At 45.3% G+C, this 26052-nt stretch overlaps 2 protein-coding genes across 7 annotated transcripts in view; both read right to left on the bottom strand.

Annotated features, from left to right (window-relative positions):
* Positions 1 to 8543, bottom strand: part of PPFIA4 (PTPRF interacting protein alpha 4) — a 48594-nt gene extending 40051 nt beyond the window's left edge. For all 3 annotated transcript variants that reach the window (XM_004756329.3, XM_004756333.3, XM_045081024.1), the window contains exon 1: positions 8389 to 8543. The gene's annotated coding sequence lies outside the window, so the exon portion shown is untranslated. The remainder of the gene's footprint in view (positions 1 to 8388) is intronic.
* A 2600-nt stretch (positions 8544 to 11143) lies between these two features.
* TMEM183A (transmembrane protein 183A) lies at positions 11144 to 25742 on the bottom strand. Of its 4 annotated transcripts, none has more exons than XM_045081027.1 (9): positions 25523 to 25742; positions 25237 to 25326; positions 24573 to 24617; positions 24210 to 24377; positions 19122 to 19278; positions 17985 to 18165; positions 15478 to 15558; positions 13534 to 13689; positions 11144 to 11846 (listed from the first exon to the last, which is right to left on the bottom strand). In XM_045081027.1, the coding sequence occupies exons 1-9, from the start codon at positions 25629 to 25631 to the stop codon at positions 11661 to 11663; spliced, it is 1173 nt and encodes a 390-aa protein (XP_044936962.1). In that variant the 5' UTR covers positions 25632 to 25742; the 3' UTR covers positions 11144 to 11660. The 4 variants fall into 4 exon arrangements, with proteins under 4 accessions (XP_044936962.1, XP_044936960.1, XP_004756384.1 ...); XM_045081025.1 differs by having other exon boundaries at positions 19122 to 19281; positions 25523 to 25741; XM_004756327.3 differs by lacking the exon at positions 24573 to 24617 and having other exon boundaries at positions 19122 to 19281; positions 25523 to 25741.
* Between the last annotated feature and the right edge of the window lie 310 nt (positions 25743 to 26052).

The following is a 26052-nucleotide window of genomic DNA, read 5'->3' as shown; positions in this document are numbered from 1 at the left end:
TGCACACACGTAACTGGCTGGCTCCCCACGGCCCTCCCAGATGCCAGCTGGGCCCCACTTTGGTGAGGGAGCTCCTGGAGGGCACAGCCGGCGGCCCCGTGGGGGCCAGAGGGCCAGGGCGAAGCTGGCTGCCGCTGTGCCCGTGGGAGTGGGCCTCAGGCTGGAGGCCCTGGAGCGAAGCGGTAAGACAGGCGGGCCCTGCGCCCACTGGGCCAGAAGAAGGGAGGTGGTCCTCCGGGAAAATCATACCAATTATGAGAGCAGCTCTGACTTACTGGCTATTGACCCCAGGCCAGGCTGTCCTGCATTCACCTACTTTAATTCTCACAGTCCCTCTTAAGGAAGACACAGTCCTTCCCCCTCCACAGACGTGAGGTACTGGGTCTCAGAGTCATGTACCCGAATCTACAGAGCTGTGAAGAGGAAGAACTCGGATTCTATCCTAGTCTGTCTGACTCCAAGGCAGGGAGAGGAGGTAAGAAAGGGCAAGAGAGACTGCGACTCCTTCACGATTTCTCACCCTCGCCCAAGGGCACCAGAGGTGACCCATGTCCAAGGCTTCAGCCACCATCCATCTAAATCCCTCCCCCAACCCCATCTCCCCTAGGGGCTCCAAACAGAGTTGTGAGCAGTCCCCTGAGACCCGCACACCACACCACATCCCTCAGGAACTGAGGACACCCCTCGGCTCCCCTCATCCTGCGGGGTTTCCAGATACTACCCTCCCAGGACAATGACGTCCAGCTGCCCACCTCTCCTTCCCTCTAACCCAGAAGCTTCTCCTCCTCCCGTCCCTCTCCCTGTTCAGCCCACCACCCCAAAAAGCCTTGCCCTCACTCCTCCTCTTCTGCGAGAGCCCAGTGAGCTTCCTCCCCTGCTCACTGTCCTGCTCTTGGACCACTGCTCACGAGTCCTGGCATCTCACCCAGCCTGCCTCAGTCTCCCCTTCCATGTCAGCCTAAGGCACTTCCAATCACCCTTCTAAGCCCACCTCAAATACTACTTCGTCCATGGGGCCTTCTGTGATCCCCCCCAGTAAGATCAAGCCTTCCACAGACCCAGCATGGTCTTTTACTCTTACCTCCCTCTGTGATACATCATCTCATCGGAAGACCCGGGGCTAAGAACCATGCCCTACTTACCTTTGGATGCCCCAACACAGGGGTCATAACATGCATAGAATGGAACAGACACATGTAACAGGGTTGTTTCTGGACAGACCACCCCTGCCCAAGTTCCCAAAATAGTAAAAACTGGCTCAAGGCCTGGGAATAGGTTCATTTATCTTGCCTTCTGAAAATGAAACCTTCTGAAGAGCAAGACAGGGGCCACTCCTGCTTGGCAAGGCAGACTGTGGAACAGGCTGATGGGTCTGAATGCTGGCTCCTCCACTGACCACCACGTGGCTGGGAAAAGATGCTTAATGTCTCGGAGCCTCAGTTCCTCATCTGTGAAATGGGGATGATAGCAATGCCCACCTCAGACAGCTGATTTGAGGATCACTGGAGTTCATGGACACAGAGGGCTGAGATCACGGCCCAGCGCTCAGGGGTGAATCCGAGCACCTCAGGCTCCTAAGGCACTTCCAGGCCAGGCCCACTTTGAACATACTAAGAAAACTAAAAATCTGTATTAGCTACAGGAAGCTACAGGTTGCCCAAGAAAACCTCCCGGAAAAGCTCTCCTGACAGTTTCTCATGGCTGCAAGAATCCCTTCAAAAGCACACAGTTTTCCAGGCCTCCGAAAAGACCAACAGTGAGACTTTACCTCTCTGGGCTTTGGGTTCCCAAATCTGGAAGATGAAGGTCCTAACACACAACATGCCCTCGTGGTCTTCTAGGTTGTCATGAGGGTCAAAGGGGATAAGACAGAAACTGATCTGAGGAGTAGAAAATGCTACCCAAGGACCCATGGGCACCGACGGCCACCCAGGGCCACCATGTCCTCATGCCGGGCACCTTCAGGTAGGCACAGGGAGTGAGGTCTCTATCCAACAGGCTCCCCTAGGCCTGTCTCTGTGCAGCCCATCTCCCCAGCTGCTCCTCACACGTTAGGTATGGGTCACTTCTTCCCGAGACATGGCCTGCCATTTGGGTGAGCGTATGACTTACTGTCCAAACCAGGCCCTTCCTAAGAATCAATGGAAGCACTGTGAACACTCACACCAGGACACAGGTGTAAACTGAGCCACAGCTGCCTGTATGGTCACCCTCACTATCACCACCCCAGGGGGACTAATGTCAAAGACTAACGGAGAAAGGAGGACTGAGAGTCTCTTCTAAACACTGCTTCTTCTAAAATACCCAAAAGTGGAGCCATCGCAACTACCTCTTTAAATGAAGACAGGACTAGCGCCTGGGTGGCTGTCGGTTAAGCATCTGCCTTCGGCTCAGGTCATGATCCCTGGGTCCTGGGATCAAGCCCCGCATCAGGCTCCCTGCTCTAAGAAGAGCCTGCTTCTCCCTCGGACCCTCCCCTGGCCTTCCCCCTGCGCACTCTCTCTTTCTCTCTGTCAAATAAATAAATAAAATCTTTAAAAAAAATAAAAGAAGACAGGATTTGCAGACTGAGATAGTACCTTTAGGGCCTGCCCGGGGACAATACCACGGCAAAGGGGAGGCAAAGGCAAAAGGCCCTGAACTCCCTTTTCTTAATATAATCTCATCCGTTCTGAATCTGTCGATGTTTCTGGATGTCTGATTAAGGTCTCATTTGTATAAAAGGGCTCCAGTCGAAAAAGCATCATACATTTACGTACGGCTTCCAGAAGGCTCCCATTAAGTAAACACCTGCTCCCTCAGAGAGTCAGCACGTCAGTGCCACAGGACGACCAGCCCAAGAAGGCTGCACAGGTGACATGGGAGGGTCTACTGACTCCTTCCCACATTCCAAAGGGCTCCCAGAGATCTCAACCAACCAAGCCTGCAGCCCCAGAACACAGCGCACGACTTGGGCTGAAATGACCTCATTAAGTTCAGCAACCCTGGAGGACTTCTGCTAACCAGAGCCATTGGTCAACACTCATACGTGCCTTTAAAAATTGTTTGCAAAAGAAGAAACAAAGTAATAAATGTGGCTTATCTGGAGAATAAAAATCTTTCAAAACTAGGGGTCAAAATCTATAGGCCCAATATGATTCTTCTGGCATTGGGGGAAAAAAAAAAAGCTCAGAAGTATCCGAGTTAGTAGATGAGCCCCTAGATGAGGGAGCTGTCCTGGAGCAGAAAACAGAGCTGCCCACATCAGGAACACGAGAGGGAAGTACTGACCGGGGCCAGGGCATGGAAGGTCCAGAGTACTCAGAACTGCATCTTCATGAGTGTGCCTGGTGACCAAAGGGTATGGGGAGGGGGTGATTATCAAAGAGAGAGAATGTATGTGTATTGTGGGGGGGGGGGGGGCATGTGCATCCATGCAACAGTGTGTAAGAGTCATGATAATGTGTGGTGTGCAGGGACGGCCATGGTCACGAGTACGGGGCCCCGCGAGCAGATGCATGCACAAAGAGCGGCACGTATAATGGTGGGTATGTACGCATAATGGCGAGACAGACTGTCTGTGGTCATTTGTCAAGAGCTCACGACGTAGGACTATGGTCATGCCAACGTGTTGTGTACGTAGAATCATGAGAGTGAACGCATGTGGCTACGTAAGCACATACACCTGGAGTCATGAAATCGCGCATGCTCAGAAGAGCACGTGTGTGCCATGAGAGCTTCCGCGCGTGCGCGATCAAGAAGGAGAGTCCGTGCATGCGCAGTCTTGAACCTGTGTGAGCGTGTGTGAGAGAAGAGGGAGGGATGGAAAGGATAAAGAAAGAATGAAAATTCCATTTGTTCCAGGGGCTCTGACCCAAACAAGAGCCAAACATTCTGGGTACTCCGCAGTTGGCCTGGTGGGAGCCGAGGTCAAGGAACAGCACCCAGCCCACTCTTCTGACTGCCACCCATCCAAGCCCAGGACTCCCTGTGCATTAGAGATGGCAGCGGTCACCCCCTGGATCTCCCGGCGTGTCACTCCTCATAAAACAGCCCAGACCAAGGTCCTGGCCTGGTCCCCCTCCCCGAGCCTTCCACCCTCAGCATCCTCCAAGCCAGAAAGGAGAAGGGGACTCCTCTTCTGGAGTGGCTGCCAAGGACCCCTACCATCCACCGCCTACCCCAACCCATCTCTTACCTAGAACTGCACATTCCAGCATAGAAGCATCTTCTCCGAGGTCACCTAGGCCAATCTCCCACACAGTGTGGAAGTTCCTTCCACACCTCCCTTACACTCAGTCTTTCTTTGATTATCCTTCAGGAACAGGAGCTCCCTGCTAAATGAGGAAGCCCTCATTGTCCTAAGGAAACTTCTTCTACCACTGAATGGAAACCTATCTCCCCTTTGAAGTGACAGTTATCTATCTGAAGACAGTAGCCATGAAATCACGCGGGCAGCATAATTTATCTACAAGAATCCAACTATCTTGGGTGAGCAAAATAAGCCATAAAAGACTCTAATGCAAACCAGCTATTTCATTCCACACTTAACTACAAAATTATATTGTATGGAAGTATTCTTTTTAAAATCACTGTACACATTACATAATTAATATGTAATGTATACTACATCTGTATGGTAACATTATTGTTCCACACTAGAAACCTACAGCCTTATACCATGCTATACGGGAAACCTGGGGATTTTCACTTTACCTACTACTATAGAATCTAATTCTTCCACTGAGATGTACCACCACCATACTAGGCCCCCAAAGGCTGCTCTGCTCCAGGTTAAATATTTCTAGTGTCATTGAATTCAGGGAATCAGAAGACAGACCTCTTCGATTCAATACAACAATTAACCTATGGAGTAGATTTCCTTAATCTAGTGCTAAGAATTGTCATGGACACAAGAGGTGGGTAAGATATGCTGTCAACCCCCCAAAAGTTTATGGTCTACTTGAGAGAACACAGTTAGAGTGGCTCCCCGGCCACCATCCAGGGATGGTGCCTCATTTTCTGTGATCTCAGTTCCCAGCAGTCAACCACTGATGGAAGCAGAAGATCCTGACACATCAGAAGGTCAACAGTAGCCTATCCCTACATCACGGCGCCCACATCATTCTCCTCACTTCATCCCATCAGGGAGCCATTTTATTATCTTTTTTTAAAATAAAAATTTTATTTATTTATTTGACAGAGGTCACAAGTAGGCAGAGAGGCAGGCAGGGGGGCGGGGCAAGCAGGCTCCGCGCCGAGCGACAAGCCCCATGTGGGGCTCGATCCCAGGACCCTGGGATCATGACCCCAGCAGAAGGCAGAGGCTTTAACCCACTGAGCCACCCAGGGGCCCCCATTTTATTATCTTGTATCATCGCAAGAAAAAGGGGGAGGACAGTAAGATAGTAAAGAGAGTAGAGAGAGAAACCACAGTCTCATAATTTTTATTATAGTAAATTGTTATAATTGTTCTATTTTAGTATCAGTTATTGTTGTTAATCTCTTATTGGGACTAACATATAGATTAAACTATCATAGGTGTGGAGCTTGGGGAAAAAATAGGTTTCAGGCATCCCCTGAGGGTCCTGGAATGTATCCCCTGCGAAAAGGCAGACTGCCATCCCCACGCCATGGTTCAAAAGCAACAGGGAGTAGCACATGACCAAACGCCCAGTCTCTGGCACAGCCTGGGGGTCATCACAGAGAACCACTTGGAGTATGACCAACTGAATTTACTGGTGGCGGTTTCTCCTCCAGCTCTCTCAGAATGAAGCAGCCTCAGCCAGGGCCTCGAAGCCCCACAGGCAACAAGCTGCTCTGTGTTAGAGTTGATTTCACCCAAAGGAATAGAAGACACTTGATGGGGGCCGGAAGGGGGGGTGGTCTGCAGCACCCAACCAAGGCTCTCTGAAAGCCAAGCAATGAGCTGGGCAGCAGTCATGTTTCCTGTGTAATCGCAGAGCCACTGCCAAGGAGAAGAGGGCCATCCTCAAGCTCTGCCCAGCCCAGGAGTTTCACACCATGCTAGCTCAGAGCTCCTTCTCCCACTATACCCACACCCCCACCCTTAGCCCTCATGGGCCCTGCCCTCGAGGCATTCTCAGTTCCCGTGGGCTCCTCCCAGCACAGCAGAGACTGAGGGGCCCCTAGAAGCTGCCCCTCTCACCACGGTCCATCCCAGTACTTTTTACTCTCCTGGCCATCTGAAGTGCCACGCTCCTGTGAGCCAACACAGGATGCCCTCCAGAGCTAATTATAGGTCAGTGAGCTAGCAGGCCAGAGGGTGACAGATGGTGTCTTCATGTGGCTGCGATACACACCGCCCCTCCCTCTGACCTCCCCTTCGTTTCTCCAGGTCCCATACCTGGGACCTAGACGCTGAGGCAGCTGTCCGTGCTGTGGTCCCCCCTGCTCCTTATGAGCTCCTCTCCAGGACACACATGCCACATGCAACTCTGTGCCCATCAGAAGCTACACCTTGCTCTACAGTGACCCATCCAAGGGTGCAGAGCCCCATGGGAGAGTATCCCTGGCAGAAAAAGGCCTCAGCTAGGGCCTCCATACCCTAAAGACCCTTGACCCCAGCTCCCTGACCCACTGGGCTTGAACCCTGGCTCCTCCTCCTCCCCTCAGCTCTCACCCTATTATTCTCAGAGGCTCTGAAAGGACCCACTGAAGTCCCTGATGACACCTGCCAACTCTGAGATTCCAGCCATCAACTCAGAAAAGAGACCGAGGAGCCCAGCTGCCTACCCTGCCCCTCCTCCAATCCCTCCTTATCACCCAAAGACCAGACCTCATATACGCCGCAGTTCTGACATCATGACCTGCTCACCAGCATACACCCAGCTCAACCGGACAAGGTTTCACTTCACACCCCCTTCCCCCACACTCTTCTATCTTCCAGAGCCCGCATCTCCCACTGTGCCAGTTGTTCGCTACATTCTTAGCCCCCAGTAACCACTGTGCTACTCATCATCTCATTATTTTGAGAAGCTGTTTCTTTCAGGCAGACTTCTTGGGCGTCAGAGTCTTAGAAAATAGCGAATTCATTCAAACTGTTCCTTTTGCTAAGGCAGCTTCTCTCGGGACTACCTGGCCAGTTAACAGTGGTAGGGGGTGAATAGGTTGGAATCCAGTTCGGACAGCTGTTTGAAAGCACGTGGACAGGGCTCTGCCTTTTTATAATGTAATAGCAGATGTAACAAAATGGGGAGTAGGGGCTGTTAAGAGTGTGCCTACTCTGTGTATCTTTCGGCTGCTCCATGGACCTAAATTGCCTTCAGACGACCCACCACATAGCATGGTGCTTGGCATATAGTAGGTGCCCAATAAATGTTTGCTGAGTATTGAACAAACTACTGGGTATCAGTTCCAACACCTCCGAAAAGGAGGGAAGTCCCTGAAACCTAGCTACCAGAGGGGCCCCCTAAGCTCCCACCAGGAGGGGATCTCCATGCTAAACAGAGCCTCCTCCTTAACCACTTGCTCACCACAGAACAGCAGAACAGCAGCCCCAACTCCCATATCCCTCTAATGGATACTACCAGCATACCTCTCCTCAAAGGTGACATCAGCACCTAATGGCACCTTCTCCTGGAGCCCTCCTCCTCCTCCTCAAAGAAAACCACCCACACATTTCCAAGTCCTCCAAACCGACCTCTCTCTCTTCCCACCCACCATCAAACGCTGCAGGATCTATACCGGAAAACACCAAAACACCCCTACTGCGTGGTCCAAAGTCAATTCCCTACTCCCACCCTCCCAGTTCAGGAATCTATTCCAGCCCTCTTTTCCGGTTGCGCCCACTCTCACCCCCACCCCCGCCAGACCTCAGTTTGGCCGCTCCTGCCATCCCATCGCCCTAGCACTGCGGAGACGGGGGCATTTCTGGCAGAGCCTGAGACTGGCAGTTAAGGAACAGAGAGCTAGCGACATTAATAAGGGGTGTTAGCAGCAACGCGGGAAGGATTAAGACCCCCGGTAAGCGCGAAAACCTCAGCACCTCCTGTGTCCAAATGAGCGGAGCTGGCCCAGGAGCTAAGAGGTGCTTTTTCTCTGACTCTCCAGGATGGTTAATGGGGGCGCAGTCCATCCAGCTCCCACCGGGAGACTTGCCAACTCAGCCCCCCTCATCCGAGGCTGATGGAGCTGAGGTCGGACTCCACGCCCTCCCGCAAACCGGGCATCACCCCCAATTCTCACCCCCCAAGGGCACAGGGCACTGCAAAGGCCGGCGAGGAGCGGCGGAGGGAGCAGCATCTATGTCAGCCGCAGGAGACACATCCGGAGTAAAACGATGCTGTTTTCCAATGCGCGCTAGACAGAGACCCCTCCCCAAAGTGGAGGGGAGCTGGAGGTGGGAAAAGCGGCATCCTTTCCCCACCCCATGTTCTGGACGCTCACCTGCCTGCAGTAGTCGAAAGACAGGCTGCTTAGCTGCGAAGAGGAAGGGAGCCGCCCCCCACCCGGGGAGCCCGATGCGTCCTAGGGAGCAGAGCGGGCGCGGAGGTAGCTAGCTGCAGCCTCCGCCAGCGTCGAAGCGCCCCGCCCCTGTCTCCCGGAAGGCCTCTGGCCCCACCCCCCAAGGGCGGGGCCTGGTAGGCTCCCTCGAGGCCACGCCCCCTCCCCAGCACGTGACGAGAGCCACTTTGCTACTGCGCGCCATCTTGACTTGGCCTGGAGAGTTGCGCTGGGGTGGCTGAAAACCATTTTACCCAGGACGACTAAAGTTTCGGGGTTCAGTGACGCCCCCTCTCCTTCCCAGTGAGGTGCAGCACATGTACTGTTCCTCCATTTGACCTCCACCCTTGTTCATCTAACCACTTGCTCACTAAACTGACCTCGGTCCTGGCCTTATCGTTGCCAACGGTCTGTCACCCTTCACACCTGCTCTCTTGCGCCCGTTTATTACCCTTCTCTTGGTAGCATCTGTTTCTTAAGTGGAGAATGTCGAAATCCAGATACATTGCCCTAGTGTGCACTTGAGTGAAATTCAGGCCCCTGGCTGTGCTAACACTGTTACTAGAATATGAAATGTTTGTTATATATACATAGTATGAAGACAGTCTCAATGCCAGATTTCTGACAAATTTTAGTTAAATCTCTCCATTTTCCTGAATTGCTCCTTACCCTGTCCTGTGTGGCTATTAATTGCATCTTTCCCATCTGGTTTGTGAAGTGTCATCACAGTGCCTACTCAATCCTTTACAATACCCACTAAGCACTGCTACAAGTGCAAAGAATTTTTACATACACACAATGTATACATATTTATAAATACACACGCAACAGTTTCTACAACAAACACTGTACATAGTTGAAATCGGTGGCACATACAACCTTTCATTTATTTTTTTCTTTCAATAAATTCACCAACTGGCTTAGTTTCCTTGTATCTTCAGTAGAAGGCAGGAAATTTTGAGTAATTCTGATTTATTATAAGGGTGAGAAATGGAGCTAAATTTGTGTTATTTTGTTTGACCCTGAGAGCAAAATCAAGACATGTATTTTTAAAAGTGAATATTACAAAGCAGTTTTTACAAAAGTAGTCCAGAAGTTCCAATTCTTCTCCATGTGGTTTGGGGTTCTTCAAAAGGAAATCTGAGACACTTCACACATCCTTTCACTAAAATGAATCATCCTAGAAAAGGCAACTCAGTCAAAGCAGAAGGAAGGCAGAAGCCATGATAATACACTTCACCAAGTGTCTGTCAATATCATGCTAAGAGAACAGCTGAGATGACACCTAATACTATACCTATCATCATAAAGCTTAATATAAAAACTTAAAAGGATGAGTCGGAACACAATTATTAAACCAAATTAATTTCACTCCCCCTTTAAAGGTAACTCTCAAATGGGGAAGGACATGGATCCACCAGAATAATTCCCTTCTACTTCTAGGTATCTTCAGTCCAGGGAACCAGAACTCTGTGCTTCTCTTCTTCTGCCTCAAAGAAGCAACTTTTGGTTGTGAAAGGTACTTATTGTCCAAGGTGCTTACTGTCCTTGGGTTCTCTTATTGTTTTTTTATCATTTACTTGCGCAGATTCTGATTTTCACTGACCCAGGCTCACTTTCCATGTAAACAGCTTTTAGTACCACCCTCAGTGCAGGAAAAACGTTTAACTGCTAGCAGCTGTATTAAGCAGATGCTTCCTAAGAATATTCTTTAAATAACAGGGGTTAGGGAGGATGATTAAGGAAAAAAACACTAATTTTACAATTTGGTTTGTGATAATAACTGCCCCACAAGATTTTCATGTTCTAAGAATATTATGTTAATGGCCATCTCATGGCAACATCCAGCTAATACCCAGCTCACTGGCTAACTTGGAGGGCTAAGGAGGGAGGACAAGTGGCAAGGTTATCTCCTTAGCAAAAAGAAAATAAAACCAAAATCCTACACCCGATCCTCTTCTCAGAGTACACCAGCTACAGCAAGCCCTCTAACAGGACATTAGCATTTCTGCCGGGATGAAAGGCCTGTGGGCACAAAGGATGATGGGCAGCACAGGGCCTGGCAAAGCAGAATAAGGTCACTAAGTGCTTATAGTTCAGGAGGCTAGTTTTAACATGGGATGCATTCTTTTTTTTAAATGACCTTCAGCATAATAAATGCCTTTCTAACAATTCAATGAAAATATCATTGTGCTTCTTATCCTTCCTGCCTTTCTTGGTTAGTTTTACAATTTACTTAAAAACATATCATTTCAAAGACTCATCAATGTTATACACCCTTTAGACTGGTGAGGGATAAGGTATACCACAATCAAATTTTTATTCACCCTTTTACTTTCTTATCTATGTACACTCTGCCTGCCTAATCCCCTTTGCCACAATCTACCACAGGGAATGAAACTGAACTTTTTAACTGTGGTTTAGCAAAAAGACCTGGCCATATGGCATTGGGTAAGTCACTGATGCAGTTTTCTCAACTACAGAATGGGAAGAGCATCCCTACCTTGCAGGATCATGAGAATTAGAGATATTTCACAAAGCTCCTGGTATAGTATGAAGGGCACAAAGTCATCATCACCATCACTATCAAACCTCATGCAAAAAAAGAAAAAATCCTAAAATCCAAAATTGGAAAAAGAATATTTACGCAATAAATATCCAAAATTATTTTTAAAGAAAGATACACAAGTCAATCTTATAAGATTCTGAAAACCCTGTCACCTGCTTTATTTCTGGAGAAAGGTAAAGGGAGAAGAGAAAATATTCACTTGAATTTGAGGGGCAGCTTAAAGGGAAACAGCAGTAGCAACAATTTCAGGCCTCAAAGGCTCCTCTCTGATCACAAGGGAATGCTGAAACTTCCTTGTTCGGAGATGGATGAGTTTAATTCTTCCCTACAGCAAGATCATTCATTTTTGCTGGGATAAAAGAATAAAGAACAACAACTCAATAGCACCAAATGGGGTTTAACACAGAAAATAGGGCCCGGTTTCTCCTTTCAAATGCAAATTTTTACATTAAAATATGTTTATAAATCATAGTTGTTTTTCCTCTTGATTCTATCCTTCTCCTTCCCTAACAGGAGCCCCGGGGGAACCGGAAGAGCATGTGCATTATTAACCAGATATACAATCCAGACACCCCTTCCAAACTGGGATCTGATTACTAATGGACTGGCCTAGCTCAGGGCTGCCCTCAGGGACAGGAAGCAGTAACTATGCTCTCAGGGAGAACGGATACTGAGGATGCCACCAGTCAAAGAGTCGAACGCTGTGCACTGGGTCCAGGATGACTTGCACACCCTGTTCGCTGCGCAGTTTCTGACCACCATGGACAGGAGAATCTTGAAACACCAGTCTCACACGATGATGCCGCATGTCCGTGCTCACATTGATAGTAAACTAGGAGAAAGCAAATTCAGTACCCAAATTAAACAACCTTGTTTTCCCATGGCTCACTCTGAAACAAAGCAGTCTAGATAAAATTTACACTAGGCCACAAAATGAAATTCTTCACATTTAAACTATGCTAAAGAAAGCCTCTTCAAATGGCTGAATAAATTAGGATACATGCACATAGACTAGCACTGAAACCAATTTTTTAAAAGTGGGTTGGAACTATACAAAATGACTTGAAGGGGTTCTGATGAGATATTGTTGAGCAAGTCAAACAAGATGCATGAAACATACATCTGATCACGTTTTTGGTAAAATACACCACAAATTCTCTAAATCTGTTTATGTATATGCTGGTCTGAACAGAATTCTATGAATATGAAGTCCATGGAATAGGGGTATATAACTAGGTTACTAATGTGACTTAACCTAGAGGGAGGGGTGAGGTGCCTAACAACCAAAACAGCATAAAAGATATAATCTCAATTAAACAAAATTATTTAAGAGAATGGGTATACAAGTACATAATAACAGATACATGAAAAAACAGTTGCCAAAAGGTAAACAGTTATAGGCCAGTAAAAGCCTAGGTCACCTTTACTTTTTCCATGTATTCATGTATTATTTAAATTCTTTCCATGAAGCATGGATTATTTATTTCACCATTAAAAAAAGAATAAAGCTGGGTGCCTGGGTGGCTCAGTCCATTAAGGATCTGCCTTCAGCTCAGGTCATGATCCTGAAGTCCCAGGATCAAGCCCTGTGTGGGGCTCCCTGCTCAGTGGGGAGTCTGCTTCTCCTTCTCCCTCTGCACTCCCCACCCCAGCTCTTATTCTCTCCCTCGCTCACTCTATCTCAAATGAATGAACAAATAAATAAATAAATAACAAAGCTATTTTCAGAGCAGAGTGGGAAACCCCACGTATCTCTGAGCATAAGCCTAAAGGACAGGGAAAACAAACTGCATACACTCTCAAGTTCTCGACCCAGTTAAAATTTTTAAAAACCTAGAAAATATATCAGAGACATATTTGTTATTTACTAATCTAGTTCTTAGCTAAGACGTGAATAGTCATCATCACATAACGGACAGAGCTGATCACCCTACATTTTAGTATTCCACTTATGACACCAGAAGCAAGCCTCAAGGTCCTGACATATAGTGCTCATATATAAGCCTCACTATTATCCCTGAAAGGATAATGTTTCTCAAATATTAATCATCACTACACAGAAGATGCAAAAACATTCCCTTTACTGTAAGAAGGAAACAGATAAAATATTCTCAGATATAATTAACTCCATTCCAGGGGCGCCTGGATGGCTCAGAGGGTTAAGCCTCTGCCTTTGGCTCAGGTTATGATCTCAGGGTCCTGGGATCGAGCCCCACATGGAGCTTTCTGCTCAGTGGGGAGCCTGCTTCCCCCTCTTTCTCTGCCAGCCTCTCTGCCTACTTGTGATCTCTGTCAAATAAATAAATAAAATCTTAAAAAAAAAAAAAAGAAAAAGAATGAAACATCAATTTAAAAAAATAATAACTCCATTCCTAATGTACAAGTCTGCTTTCAGAATTTTAAAAAAACTATTCTTCAAAGATTTTCTCCTCAGTGGTTAAATTTACAAATTTCTTTCAAAACCTAGGTATAGTGAGAGTCTACAAAAGAGCTAAGGATGACAATCTGTCTCCACTTACCAGGGTAAATATCATTCCCATGACAATTGGAATAAAGATGAAATTGAGCGTGGTGACCTGTAGTAGGCAGCAGTCCTGGTCTGGGTTGGTATGAACATCTTCATACTGAATGGGAGGCTGCAACCCTCCCACACACTTGCTCTTTAATCTAGGGGACTAAACAGAACCGAGAATTACTCAAACGGCTTAGAGGAAATACTGATAACTCCAAGACTCCATCATCAGTGAAAATTCTACCGTTCTCTTTATACACATATTGATTTCTATACAATTCAAGGAAAACCTGCCCTTGGAAAGAAAAGGATACATATTTGGATAGGCAATGTGGTAGTGAGTATATGCTTCATTTAGATGGTAGTTCCTGCTATCCGGCAAGAAATGGGAGCTTATAGTTCTATCAGAGGCTCCCCAATGTTTGAATCTGTGATCCCTCGTGAATCTTCGGACTCCAAAGAACATCTGCTGCACAAAAGGGCAGAAGCAGAAGTGGCCATCTAGCTCTACGCACCATAAATAAAAGAACCACAAGTCTCAGAACTAAAGGAAACCTAAGCATTCACCTTCCTGTAGTTAGTTAATTCCGCTCTCAGCTTGAACCCTGCTGAGATGGCCCTACAGCCCCTTCCCAGAAAGATCCTATGGTGGACTTCCCATCAGCATCTAATGGACAGCACATCTGATAAATCATATTAAAAAGCAAGAGACTAAAAACCAAAATTCTTCCCTAAAACCATGTTTATGAAAAAAATCAATGGAAAAATATGATTTACCTTAATTACAAACTTATCTTAACTTGCTGGCCATCAAGTGAGGGATAACTAACCCTATCTGTAATGGGTCTCCCCAGTGAGATACTAAGGAGGGGAGACAGAAGGACAAAAGGAGCTAGTGAGGATAAGAATAAAGACAAGCAAAGGAGATCCTCTGTGGCCAAGATCTCAGGTACAGTCCAAGCAAAAGGCAGAAACAGAGTAGAATACTATCTAGTCTTCTTATGAATAGCCTCCTGGCAGTGGTCCCTTTCCTCATAACTTCCCCCAAACGGCTTCAGATATAAAATCACATCAGGGACGCCTGGGTGGCTCAGTTGGTTAAGCAGATGCCTTCGGCTCAGGTCATGATCCCAGCGTCCTGGGATCGAGTCCCATATCGGGCTCCTTGCTCGGCAGGGAGCCTGCTTCTCCCTCTGCTTCTGCCTGCCATTCTGTCTGCCTGTGCTTGCTCTCTCCCCCTCTCTCTCTGATTAAATAAATAAAATCTTAAAAAAAAAAAAAAAATCTTAAAAAAAAAAAAATAAAAAAAAATAAAATAAAACCACATCAATTTTTGTTGTTTGCAAATATATTTGTTTTGAAAAACAAAAAAGTTATAAGCAAATAACCTCACTGCATTGCTATAACAAGTTTTCCCCCTTTTCTCACCTTTAGAAAGTCTTCAACTATACAGAACGTTAATAAAATAGTAAATAAATTCCTGTATAGCCCCTACCATTAGATATTTTGCCAAATTTGCTTCTTCTCCTCCCACATTTCATTTTATGTAGAAAATGGTGGAGGGGGGCAAAGTCATCTGAAAGGAGCACTGACGCTCCACCCCTATTCAGCATGAATAAGGAATAAAGACACATATATAACCACAGTATTGTTATCACACCTAAGGAATTAACAATTTCATGTCATCTAACATTTACAGAATACTTAAATCTCCTGAATTGTCCCAAGTATCTTTTATAGCCCTTTGTTCCCTGATCCAGTCCCCACTCATTCAGCTTTTACACTGCTGTGTCTCTTTCATACAGAACAATTCCTTTTACCCTTTCTTTTCCTGGCACTTTTGTAAATGTCGATGTGTCCTATTGGATTTTAATGAGGCAATGTTATGCCTAATGAAATTTATCAGAATAACATATTACCTGAGAAACAAAGAGAACATATGACTACATACCTGTTTTTTGAACTTAAAGTTGAACTCCCACATTGGTTCCTGTCTGTTCCCAACAATCTTTCTGCACCAGAAAAGTAAGCACTGTAAGAAAATAAAAATAAAATAAGCCAAAGATAAATAAATAAAAGACAGAAAAGGAAAAACTCAAAATAAGGAAATAAAAAATAATCAGTAAAAACCTGTCTGACAGCTCCAAGGCCAGCCACAGCCCCATTGCTGAGATTTCACTTTGGCACAGATAGAGAACCCCCCCAATTTGACACTGGTGCAACATGAAAAGAGACAGTCCCAGGGCTATTCCGTAAAGAGAAGAGGGACCGACATAAGTCAACCTCAGATGCTATTGAGGGTAACCCCCACTGTTCTCATCGTTAAAAAGACAGAATCATGGTCTCTAGAGACTGGGACATTCAGCAAGCCACTCCTCTATATGAAAATATAAGGGCAGCCAGCTGCCACCAGGCAAGATGATAACAAAGCCATACGGCAGGCAGAGATGGCCGTTCCTGGAACAGGAGCAAGCCACTCAGGACCTTCTGGGAGCAGAGAGCCTGTGTGAAAACGACAGAGCTGGACTGAATTCGGTCTAGAGTAAGCCCCTCCATGAAAGTCAGGCTACAGCTAGGGTTAACACAAGAAGTTAAGTACCTCCCAGGGGATAAGGGGTGGGTCGTCCGCCGTGCCAGCTGTCCTGCCCTTCAGACATGCCCTGTACGTCCTGCTGTTCCATCAAAAATAATGGGCTTGGCTTTAAGGGGCAAATACTTCTGCTGCCATCACAGCGGCTCCAGTGTCCCATACAAGCTATGCTATTGAAAAGAGAGAGAGGGAGAATCAAATACGAAAAGCTGGAGTCCAGGAACCTGGGACAACTTCCTTTAGGCATGCTGCCAACTCCCTGAATGCCATGCGATCGTGGTTATACAAGTGGCAAGGCCATGCATGGGACACCTGTCACTGCAGGTCCCATATCCTCTTCAGAGATCTCTAACAAGGCACAAAAGCAGCAACCAGGTGGCCTGGGCTTACTGTCTGGATTACGACCTTAGTTGTCACCACCTTGGCTTTTTATAATCTACTTTAAAAAAAAAAATTCATAAACAGTAACATGAATATGAAGACACGGGTACTTCTGATTTAGGCAGTAGCACTTGCATTGTGCACTGGAGCCGCTAGGATGTGTCAAGCATGAGGAGTTTGCCCAATGCTGCCCTACTCCCAGCAACTGATTCATACCTGGCATGGTTAGCTTTGGGATGATCCCCACTTCATCATAGTTGGTCTGATACTATCATATGTTTCTGAGGGAGGGAAACTGCAAATGTGAGATGATACACTGTCCACTCATATTACTAGCAGAAGCAGCTGCTGGGTGAAATTCTACTCACCCCGCATTCTACTCCTGCCCTAAAGCCACCAGCTAGCGTGATATTAAACTGAGCTCAGCCCATGGCCCTGACCCTCTCAGTTTGCAACCTCTGAAGGAACCCTGATAATCTTGAGACCAATAGGACCCTACCAATCAATATGTATCAGGTAGAGTATTACCACACTGGAGCCAAACTAGGGGAGAAGAATCATTACAGAACATCCAAAACACAAAAACAAAATAGAAACAAAATAGAAGAGCAAAGAAAATGCTATAAAACACCAGATTTGGGGTAGGAACAGAGTAATAAAAATTACTCATTAACTCAAAAGATAGAAAATTCAGACTGGTATTAGTTGAAGGAGAAACAGGCTGAGACATCAACTTGCCTAAGTAATCGTATCTGTTGTATGGTCTAGCTTGGCAAAAGTGGGTTCATTGGATATTTCGGTTATGGAGAAAAGGAGAAAGGGCCAAAGGTTAACAGACTGATTTACAATCAAAAGAATGCCAAACACTTGAATACAATGTATGAATACAAACTACTGGGGAAATCCCAAGATATAAGATACAGCCTAAGACACAGGAAGAATTTTAGAGAGTTAAAATCTTTGAGTGGGAATACCTTACACTGTCCGAAATGACTTAGCCCAGAGCTTAGCAATAGTGGGCACTTAGCGTATGCTGAAGTCCATGCCACAATCTTTTAAAGAGGTCAACAAGAAAGAAGAATCCCAGATATCAAGTCATGTTAGAAAAAGAAAATTACTAAGGTATTCATACTGTATCTTTGCTTCATGATTTATAGCACCCTGAAAAATTAACAGTTTCCATCTACCATGTGAGTTGTGTTCTTCCTAACCCAGACCATCAAAATCATCTAAAGTACATCCAATGTACAATGCATGAGAATAAATTAAAGAGAATCAAGAATATGCTAAAAGCACAAGAAAGCTTTAAGGTAAAGAGAAGAGAAGCCAGCCCAGCAGAGCAGAAATGTCTTAGAGAGAAGTGAAACCCTGAAGTTTACATTAGCCCCCTGGCAGCCCTAGCCCTCCCCATCAAGGAAGCCAGAGATAAGCTGTATTAACAGGTTCACCACATCATTAGTTAGGCCCCAACAATAATTCGCACTTACTTTGGAATTCTTTAATGTGCTGGGAGTACTTTCTGGAATGGCTGGATTTTTGGAGATTCGAGCAGCAAACGGCTCGTACATATGGTATAGAGATCGGATCACACACGCCCGGAGACAGCGCAGCTTCTCCATTGACTCTGGTCGCAGGCGCAAAGGCAGAGAGGCATCCAGCGTGTAGTGCCTGAAACATGACACATTACTCCTACCAATATGTGACCTGTCTCCCCTGCTCTAGCTCAGTCTCCCAGGACTCCTGGTCTCTGTATGAACTTAATTACAGTATTCTACTGGCCAATAGTTAGCTTGGCCCCAGTGTTCTCTCATACATACACACACACACACACACACACAATCACCACCTCCTTCGTTTCTCAGCTACTTTTGCTTCTTTGCTATGCAAAACCCAATTCACATAAACCTTTTAATCCTTCCCTCCATCCATGTTAAAATTTTAAATCCTATTTTACTCTAAAAAATGACAAGTCTCGGACCTGACACCAGTACAATATACTTCAGTTGCTCAAAAGGAACGTGTACTGAAGAACCAGCAGGTTCTCCACCACAGGTCTGGGCAAGTTCTCTACACCATTCCACTTCCAAGTCCCTTCCTACAACATCCTGACTGACAGTTTATACTCTTCATTACACTTCTGCACCCGGTATCAAAAGCTAGCTGTCTGAGTAACCCTATCATTCACTCCCTCCTCACCACTATGACTATACGTTCAGCAGTGTAAGTACAAAAACTCTATATACTTCAAGATAACTACCCAATAAGAAATAACTAATCTAGTTAGAAAGGTTAAGTACATAGGCATCTGCAGCTTTTGGAATTCTAGCTAAGATGAACTTCTGAAGACAAGTCAAACACAGCTTTTTAAGACTTGAAGCAAGACTTTTTGCTCAAAGAGGACACTGGATGGGGGAAGGGGACAACCATAGGGAAGACAATTACCTGGACGAATTAATAATATCAAACTTAAATTAGATAAGGGCTCAAGGAGTCCAAAACTAGGCTCGTGCCCAGGCATGGAATAAAGGAAATGAAAAGAGGTCACCATCCAGGGAGCAGCTCCAAATCACAAACAGCAATGAAATCAGCTACACAGATAACAGAGTGAGTCTCTGTGGTCGCACCTTCGGTACAACCTGGTCCAAAAGGCAGCAGTGCAAGTGACAGTCCAGGCATTCTTACAAATCAGGGAAAAATTCACAATGTCCTCAGGACGGATATAGGAGGCCAGCAATAGCCAAATATCCATGGGATACTCTTCTCCTCCAGCCCCGTCCAGGTCTTCTGAAACAGAAAAAAAAGAATTATACATCTGACCTTCAATTATGTACACACTAAGGACCCCAATCATCTCAATTCTCCCAGGGCTTGCACAGTTAAGAAAACAGTTTTATTTTTATTTTTTTTTTTTAAGATTTTATTTATTTATTTGAGAGAGAGACAGTGAGAGAGAACATGAGCAAGGAGAAGGTCAGAGAGAGAAGCAGACTCCCCGTGGAGCTGGGAGCCCGATGCGGGACTCGATCCCAGGACTCCGGGATCATGACCTGAGCCGAAGGCAGTCGTCCAACCAACTGAGCCATCCTGGCGTCCCAAGAAAACAGTTTTAAATAGCCTCTCAGTCCCATGATTTCCTGCTTCTTCTAGCTGCTGGAAACTTTTGTTTCCTATTGTCCAAGTGACTGGGTCCCATTCTTCAGGCCTTTCTTCAACTATTATTCACACACTATTTTGAAGATTTCAAAGTTTTTCAAAATTTTGCACACATTACTATCATTCCATTCTAACAATTCTTCAACAGAAATAAGGAAAATATTCCTGTGCCCTTTTCACTAGTAAGAAGATATAACCTCACCACTAGTTAAGGTAAAAAGACCCAGGGTTTCTACTCTAAATTCCAGCTTTGCACCATAAACTCTGCCCTGATTTCCCTCCTGGTCCCCTTCCACCAAACACTTTCTTCAGTTCAGTCATTTAACACAACAACTGATTTTAAGATGGTATGAGGAAATGTCAAAGTATAAGCTCAGTAAAACATCCGGTATGTTACGGTATATTTTCATTACTCAATAAATGCCTGTAGACGTTTCTTTCCTTCTAGTTCCTCATTTCATGTCAGTTTGAGCTATGACTCCAGCCACAGGGGTTCAGTATTCACAGATGCCCTGTGACAATGTATCCCCACCTGCTCCTCTTTCAGACTTTGTTAGGGTTCATTCTCTTGACCCTGAGGTCCACTGGGTGTCTCAGGTTCAAGTTAAAATCTCACACACCATAAATACACTTGCATCTGGGCAAATCCTACTTCTAACCTGTAATTCAGACCTACTTCACAGAACTATCCAAAAACCAGCTTTCTTCTTTCTGTTTCCTGGGCAAAAAGACACTACAATACCTCCCCAAAGCTGCCTCTACTTTTCAAGCTAATGGCAGCAGTATCACTCAGTCAGGTTATTGCCCTCGGTTCTTCATAAGTCTAAAACGACATCCTCTTTTCTGGTTCCTAATCTTCCCTGTAATCTCCAGTGACCACTAAAGGCTTGGTCCTACCAGGTTTGAGCCCCATCTTCTCCCACATTAAGTCTCTCTCTGAAAGAGAAGGTAATGACTATCAGTCTTTCTCCCACTGAGATCCTTCAGGACTTTTACATAGCAGAGTGCTATTAAAAAATGTTCTGTCTTTAGTGACATAACTCAATAATTACTGATGAGGAATAATTGTCAGTGTTTTAAACAACATTATTAAGAAATTTCAAAATTGAGATGCCTGGGCGGCTAAGTCAGTTAAGCGTCTGCCTTTGGTTCAGGTCATGATCCCAGGGTCCTGGGATCGAGTCCCACACTGGGCTCCCTGCTTAGCCAGGAGCCTGCTGCTCTCCCTGCTTGTGCATGCACGCTCTCTCTCTCTCTCTGACACATAAATAAATAAAATACTTTTTTTAAAAAAAGGAAAAGGAAAGAAAAATTTCAAAATATAGGAAATGGAATCAGTAAAACTCCACAGACATAAACCATGAAGGACAGAAAGAACTTTTTGATAGGTACAGGTTAAGAGCAAGAGTATTCCAATTGAAATAAACAGCTAACAGGAAGCCCAGATACTTAGAAAAACAAAATACATGTGATAGCAATAAAGAGACCAGTTTAACAGGATTTTGATGCTATCAAGAAATTACCGTAAACTTTTTTAGACATGATTGACTTTTTTTTGGTTGCTAAAGAGTATCTGTCTTTTGCAGGGAACTGCCAAAACATTTAGAGATAATAATAGGATACCTGGAAACTATTTCAGAATAATATACAGTGGGTGTGTTGGAGTTGGGGAATAGTGTCTGAAACAAAAATGGCCATGAGTCAGTAAGTGTTAATTCTGGGTAAGAGCTAGATGGGACTTCTACTGTATTTGTTTCATTAAAAAGAAGCTAACAGATAGGGGAAAAAACAACCAGTCTGACTAGAATAAAGGAACCTAATGGGAGTAAAGCAGAGCAAACAACTAAAAAATGAATTATAGCTAAAAGTCTGTAAGCCAAAAATCATATATCTGATAAGCAACTAGTATCATGAATATACAAAGAATTCCCACAATTCAGTAACTGAAAGATAACCTGAGTTTTAAATGGGCAAAGGAGGGCACCTAGGTGGCTCAGTAGGTTAAGCACCTGCCTTCCGCTGAGGTCATGATCTCGGAGTCCTGGGATCGAGTCCCACGTCAGGCTCCCTGGTCGGCAAGGAGTCGGCTTCTCCTTCCCCTCTTCTCCCCCCGCTTGTACTCTCTTATAACCGATCTCTCTCTCAAATAAATAAAATCTTTTTTTTTTAAGATTTTATTTATTCATTTGAGAGAGAGAGCACAAGAAGGGGGAGAGGCAGAGAGAGAGGAAGAAGCAGACTCTCCGCTGAGCGGGGAGCCCGACATGGGACTCGATCCCAGGACCCAAGATCGTAACCTGAGCTGAAGGCAGACACCTAACCATCTGAGCCACCCAGTCATCCCTCAAATAAATAAAATCTTTAAAAAAAAAAAAATGGGCAAAGGATTTGAATAGACATTTCTTCTTCTCTTAAGAAGACATACAAATGAGCAACAAGCACACATGAAAAGATGCTCAACATCACTAGCCATCAAAGAAATGCAAATCAAAACCATGAGATACCACAAAATATCCACTAAAATGGCTATGATTTAAAAAGTCAGACAATAACAAGTGTTGGCGAGAATGTGAAGAAACTTTGACTCTGAGCACATTGCTGGTGGAATGTAAAATGGAAACCTCAAAAAACACACCAGCAGGGTGCCTGGGTGACTTAGTCAGTTAGTTAAATGTCTACCTTTAGCTCAGATCATGATCGCAGGGTCCTGGGATTGAGCCCCATGTTGGGCTCCCTGCTCAGCAGGGAGTCTGCTTCTCCCTCTTCCTCTGCCCCTCCCACTGGCTCATGCTCTCTCATGCTCTCTCAAATAAATAAATAAAATATTTAAAAACACATACACACTGACAATTATTCAAGAAGTTAAACTAGAGTTATCATGTGATTCAGCAATTTTACCCCAACCCAACAGAAATGAAAATATATATCCATGCAAAAACTTGTGCAAGAGTGTTCAAAGCAGCATTATTCAAAATAGCCAACTGAAAAAAACACTGAAGGACTGATATATCCTACAAAATGAAAGAACTTGAAAACACGCTAAGTGAAAAAAGCTAGACACAAAAGGCCACATATCATGTGATTCTATTTATAAGAAATATCCAGAAGAGGCAAATCTATAGAGACAGAAAGTAAATTAGTGGTCAGGGGCGTGAGTGAGGGGGAGTGGGAGGGTTGAGAGAGAATAAGGAATAATGCTAATTATATAATTATATAATTGTCTAGAGTAACAGAAATGTTCTAAACTTAAATCACGTTGACAGCTGAACAACCATGTGAACACACTAAAACCACTGAATTGTACACTTTAAAAAAATGAATTTTATGTCAATGAAGATGTTTTAAAAGTCTGGAAACTATTCTATGGAGTGTGCCCAAAAACAAAACAGAGCGAGAGAAGTCTCTAATAGCATGTTGATGATGAGTAGGGATTTCAAGCAAGAAATTAAAAAACAAAGAAGTGTGAGGAATATCAGTATTAATTTTGGCCTTCTGGAAAACAATGGTTTCACTGAAAATAGCTGGCATAATTGCAAAGTGATGAAAGTTCATTAATTATCAATTATTTCAATATATTTCAGTAAATACAAATGTCTGTTATCTGACTCTCAAATACAGGTAAAAATTCTGGTAGATCTGAGACCAAAAATACATCTATCACTTACTATATCAGCTTCCCCTAACTCTAGCTGATCACTGGAACCAGATTAACTTTAAGAATAGCTATTCTGGGGCGCCTGGGTGGCTCAGTGGGTTAAGCCGCTACCTTCGGCTCAGGTCATGATCTCAGGGTCCTGGGATCGAGTCCCGCATCGGGCTCTCTGCTCAGTGGGAAGCCTGCTTCCTCCTCTCTCTCTCTCTCTGCCTGCCTCTCTGCCTACTTGTGATCTCTGTCAAATAAATAAATAAAATCTTTAAAAAAAAAAAAAAAAAGAATAGCTATTCTGGGTACTAACCCAAGAAAGTCTGATTCATTAAGTCTAGAGCAAACCACTGCATGAAGGTTTGGCACATTATATACTATTAGTTTATTTTTCTTTGTTTCCTTTGTGTGAGTTTTATTGCCTTTAGGTATAAAATCACATATTTTTCTATTTCCCACAGTATCTATTAGACATAAAGCAGACACTAATAATTGCAGAGCACTTAAAAGTCCATAGTAATATCTAACTCCAGCTGAAATGAAATCGGTTATATGCAATCCACATACTTGGGAAAACTTTTTTTTTTCACATTTTTTATTTCCTACCTGTTCAGAAATCCAGAAATGTAAAGATTTTTTTGTTTTCATGTTACCATATGGGTTTTCACCCAATAATGACATGTTCTCAAAGAATGGCTATTATATTCGAGTTTAGAGCTCCAGAAATCTGACTCTGACCAACCTCCTTTCTTCTTAAATGTAGACAAAACAGAAAGCCCTGGTATATTAAACCTGTCCCACTACTAAGATCCAAACCCTGGTTCTCCACTGGTATCACCTCTTAATGCTACTGAAGTGAACAGCTTCAAGCCATCACCACAGACAGGACTAATTCAAAAGCAAACAAGCCCTATACCTTTGTGCCTCTTGCTTTTCTTTTTTCTGGAGACGGTTCTCTCACGGATGCTCTCCTCCTGGGCATCCATCTCATCACTGCTGTCAATGATGTCACAGGGCTCACCAACCCCAGAAAGAGCTTCCACTGCAGGAACCTGGGAGGCTTCCAAGCCACAAAGAGATTTTACTAGAAGAAAATAAGGGGAGAATGAGATGGCAGAGTTCCATCCAGAAATACAAATGACTTAAGACAGGATGAGGACAAGGAAAAAAAGTGGGGGGAAGCAATAGTGTGAGTGAGTCTGCTGTAGAAAGGTTGAGAACTAAAAAAGACATTTTAGTATTTAAATACTAAAAACTGGAAAGCAATAAACAAACTGACCCCAAAGTTGCAGAGATTGACTCCTTAAAAGTGTCAACTTCAGACCTGAAGAAAAAGGGAGTGCATTATTCTCCCACTATAAGCCCTGCAGGATAAAAACAAAAAGTGAACCCTATTCTCATTTGTGTGAGTTCTGAGGAGCAATGTTTAGAGAAAATGAAGCCAATCTGGCCCTGTTCCTAAGCTGGAGACTAGATGTCATAAAAGCACAAGTCTCGGGAATCTGTTGAGTAAAAGGCTTGAAACTTAAGAAAAACGTTGAGAAAAGGAAAAGCATACTTCACGGTTATTTCACAAAGAAAGCAAATTGCAGAAGAAGTGGAGAATATATGTGAATGAATCACAGGAAAAAGATGAATAACCAAGAAAAAAGCAGTTGAAACTACAGAAGAGAACACAAAGGTTTTTCTTTTCTTTCTTTTTTTTTTTTTTCCCATGCAAAGACAGAAATGAAGTATTTCTGCTACAGAAACTGCTACTGCTCTTGGCTAATCCTCCCGTTCCCCTCCTCCGAATACACGACGGGCCACTGAAGACTGCAAACACGTTCACCGGAGGATGCCCAAAGGATTTTGCAAGAAAAACACTGAGGCGGAGTTCCAGGAAATAAAACACCTAGTTCTGCCTTCCCGGCCCGAGTCCGAAAGACTCGTCGGCAGCCTACCTTCCTGCTGCACAGCATTGGCGACGGCTTTCTTGACCCGTCCAGACCTCACGACCGCCGGATCCGAGTTGGCATAATCCGCCACGGTCACTGAAATACAGCAACAACCCTCAAAGGAGGAAGCCTTCGCTCCGTCAGCGCCCTCTCCGCCAAGACCTCCGGCTCCTGCAGGTCCCCGGCCTCAGCGCCCTCCCGTTACAGGCAAGCGAGCGCACGCCTCGCCGCTGTCCAACCCCCTCCCTGCCGCCAGCACCCAGCCTTTCAACGCCCCCGCCCCCTCACCCACCTCGTCCAGAGCAGGCGTCGTGGGCCCGGAACTTGAGTCGCTTCCCTCTCTTGGGCATGGCGACCGTGTCGGGGCGAGGCCGGCCTAGCAGGCCGGGCCCCCGGGCCATGTCTTGGGCCGGAGAGCCGGCTCCGGGAGCCGCGCGCCAGCTCCGCCCGGCTCAGCGGCCATCCCGCACCGGAGTCCGCGGCTCTCGCGAGGACTTAGGCCCGGGCCCTGTGTAGCGTTGGCAGTCCACGCCCCATTCGGAAACCAATCACCGCCTGGCCTACGGAGTACGTCATCATCCCGCGCCTATGGATTACCTGCCCCGGGGTTCTGTAGGGAATCGACCTGTGTGTGGATTGCGGTTCTTCTGGGTAGTGTGGGATTTCGCCGAACGTCGTGTGAGGTGATTGGTGTCTCAGACCTGGATCCCACGCCCGCGCTGATTAAAACTGAGTTTACACCCTGGTCCCCAGGATTTTTCAGCTACTGCCTCTGTCCACACACCGGGTTCGCTTCAGCACCCAAAGGTCCGTACGTTGTCG

The sequence above is a fragment of the Mustela putorius genome, unplaced genomic scaffold, assembly GCF_011764305.1.
Source record: "Mustela putorius furo isolate JIRA1106 unplaced genomic scaffold, ASM1176430v1.1 tig00000508_pilon_pilon_pilon, whole genome shotgun sequence".
Taxonomy (NCBI): Eukaryota; Metazoa; Chordata; class Mammalia; order Carnivora; family Mustelidae; genus Mustela; species Mustela putorius.
Note: the sequence above shows the minus strand (reverse complement) of the source record. Positions and strands in the feature narration are given on the sequence as shown.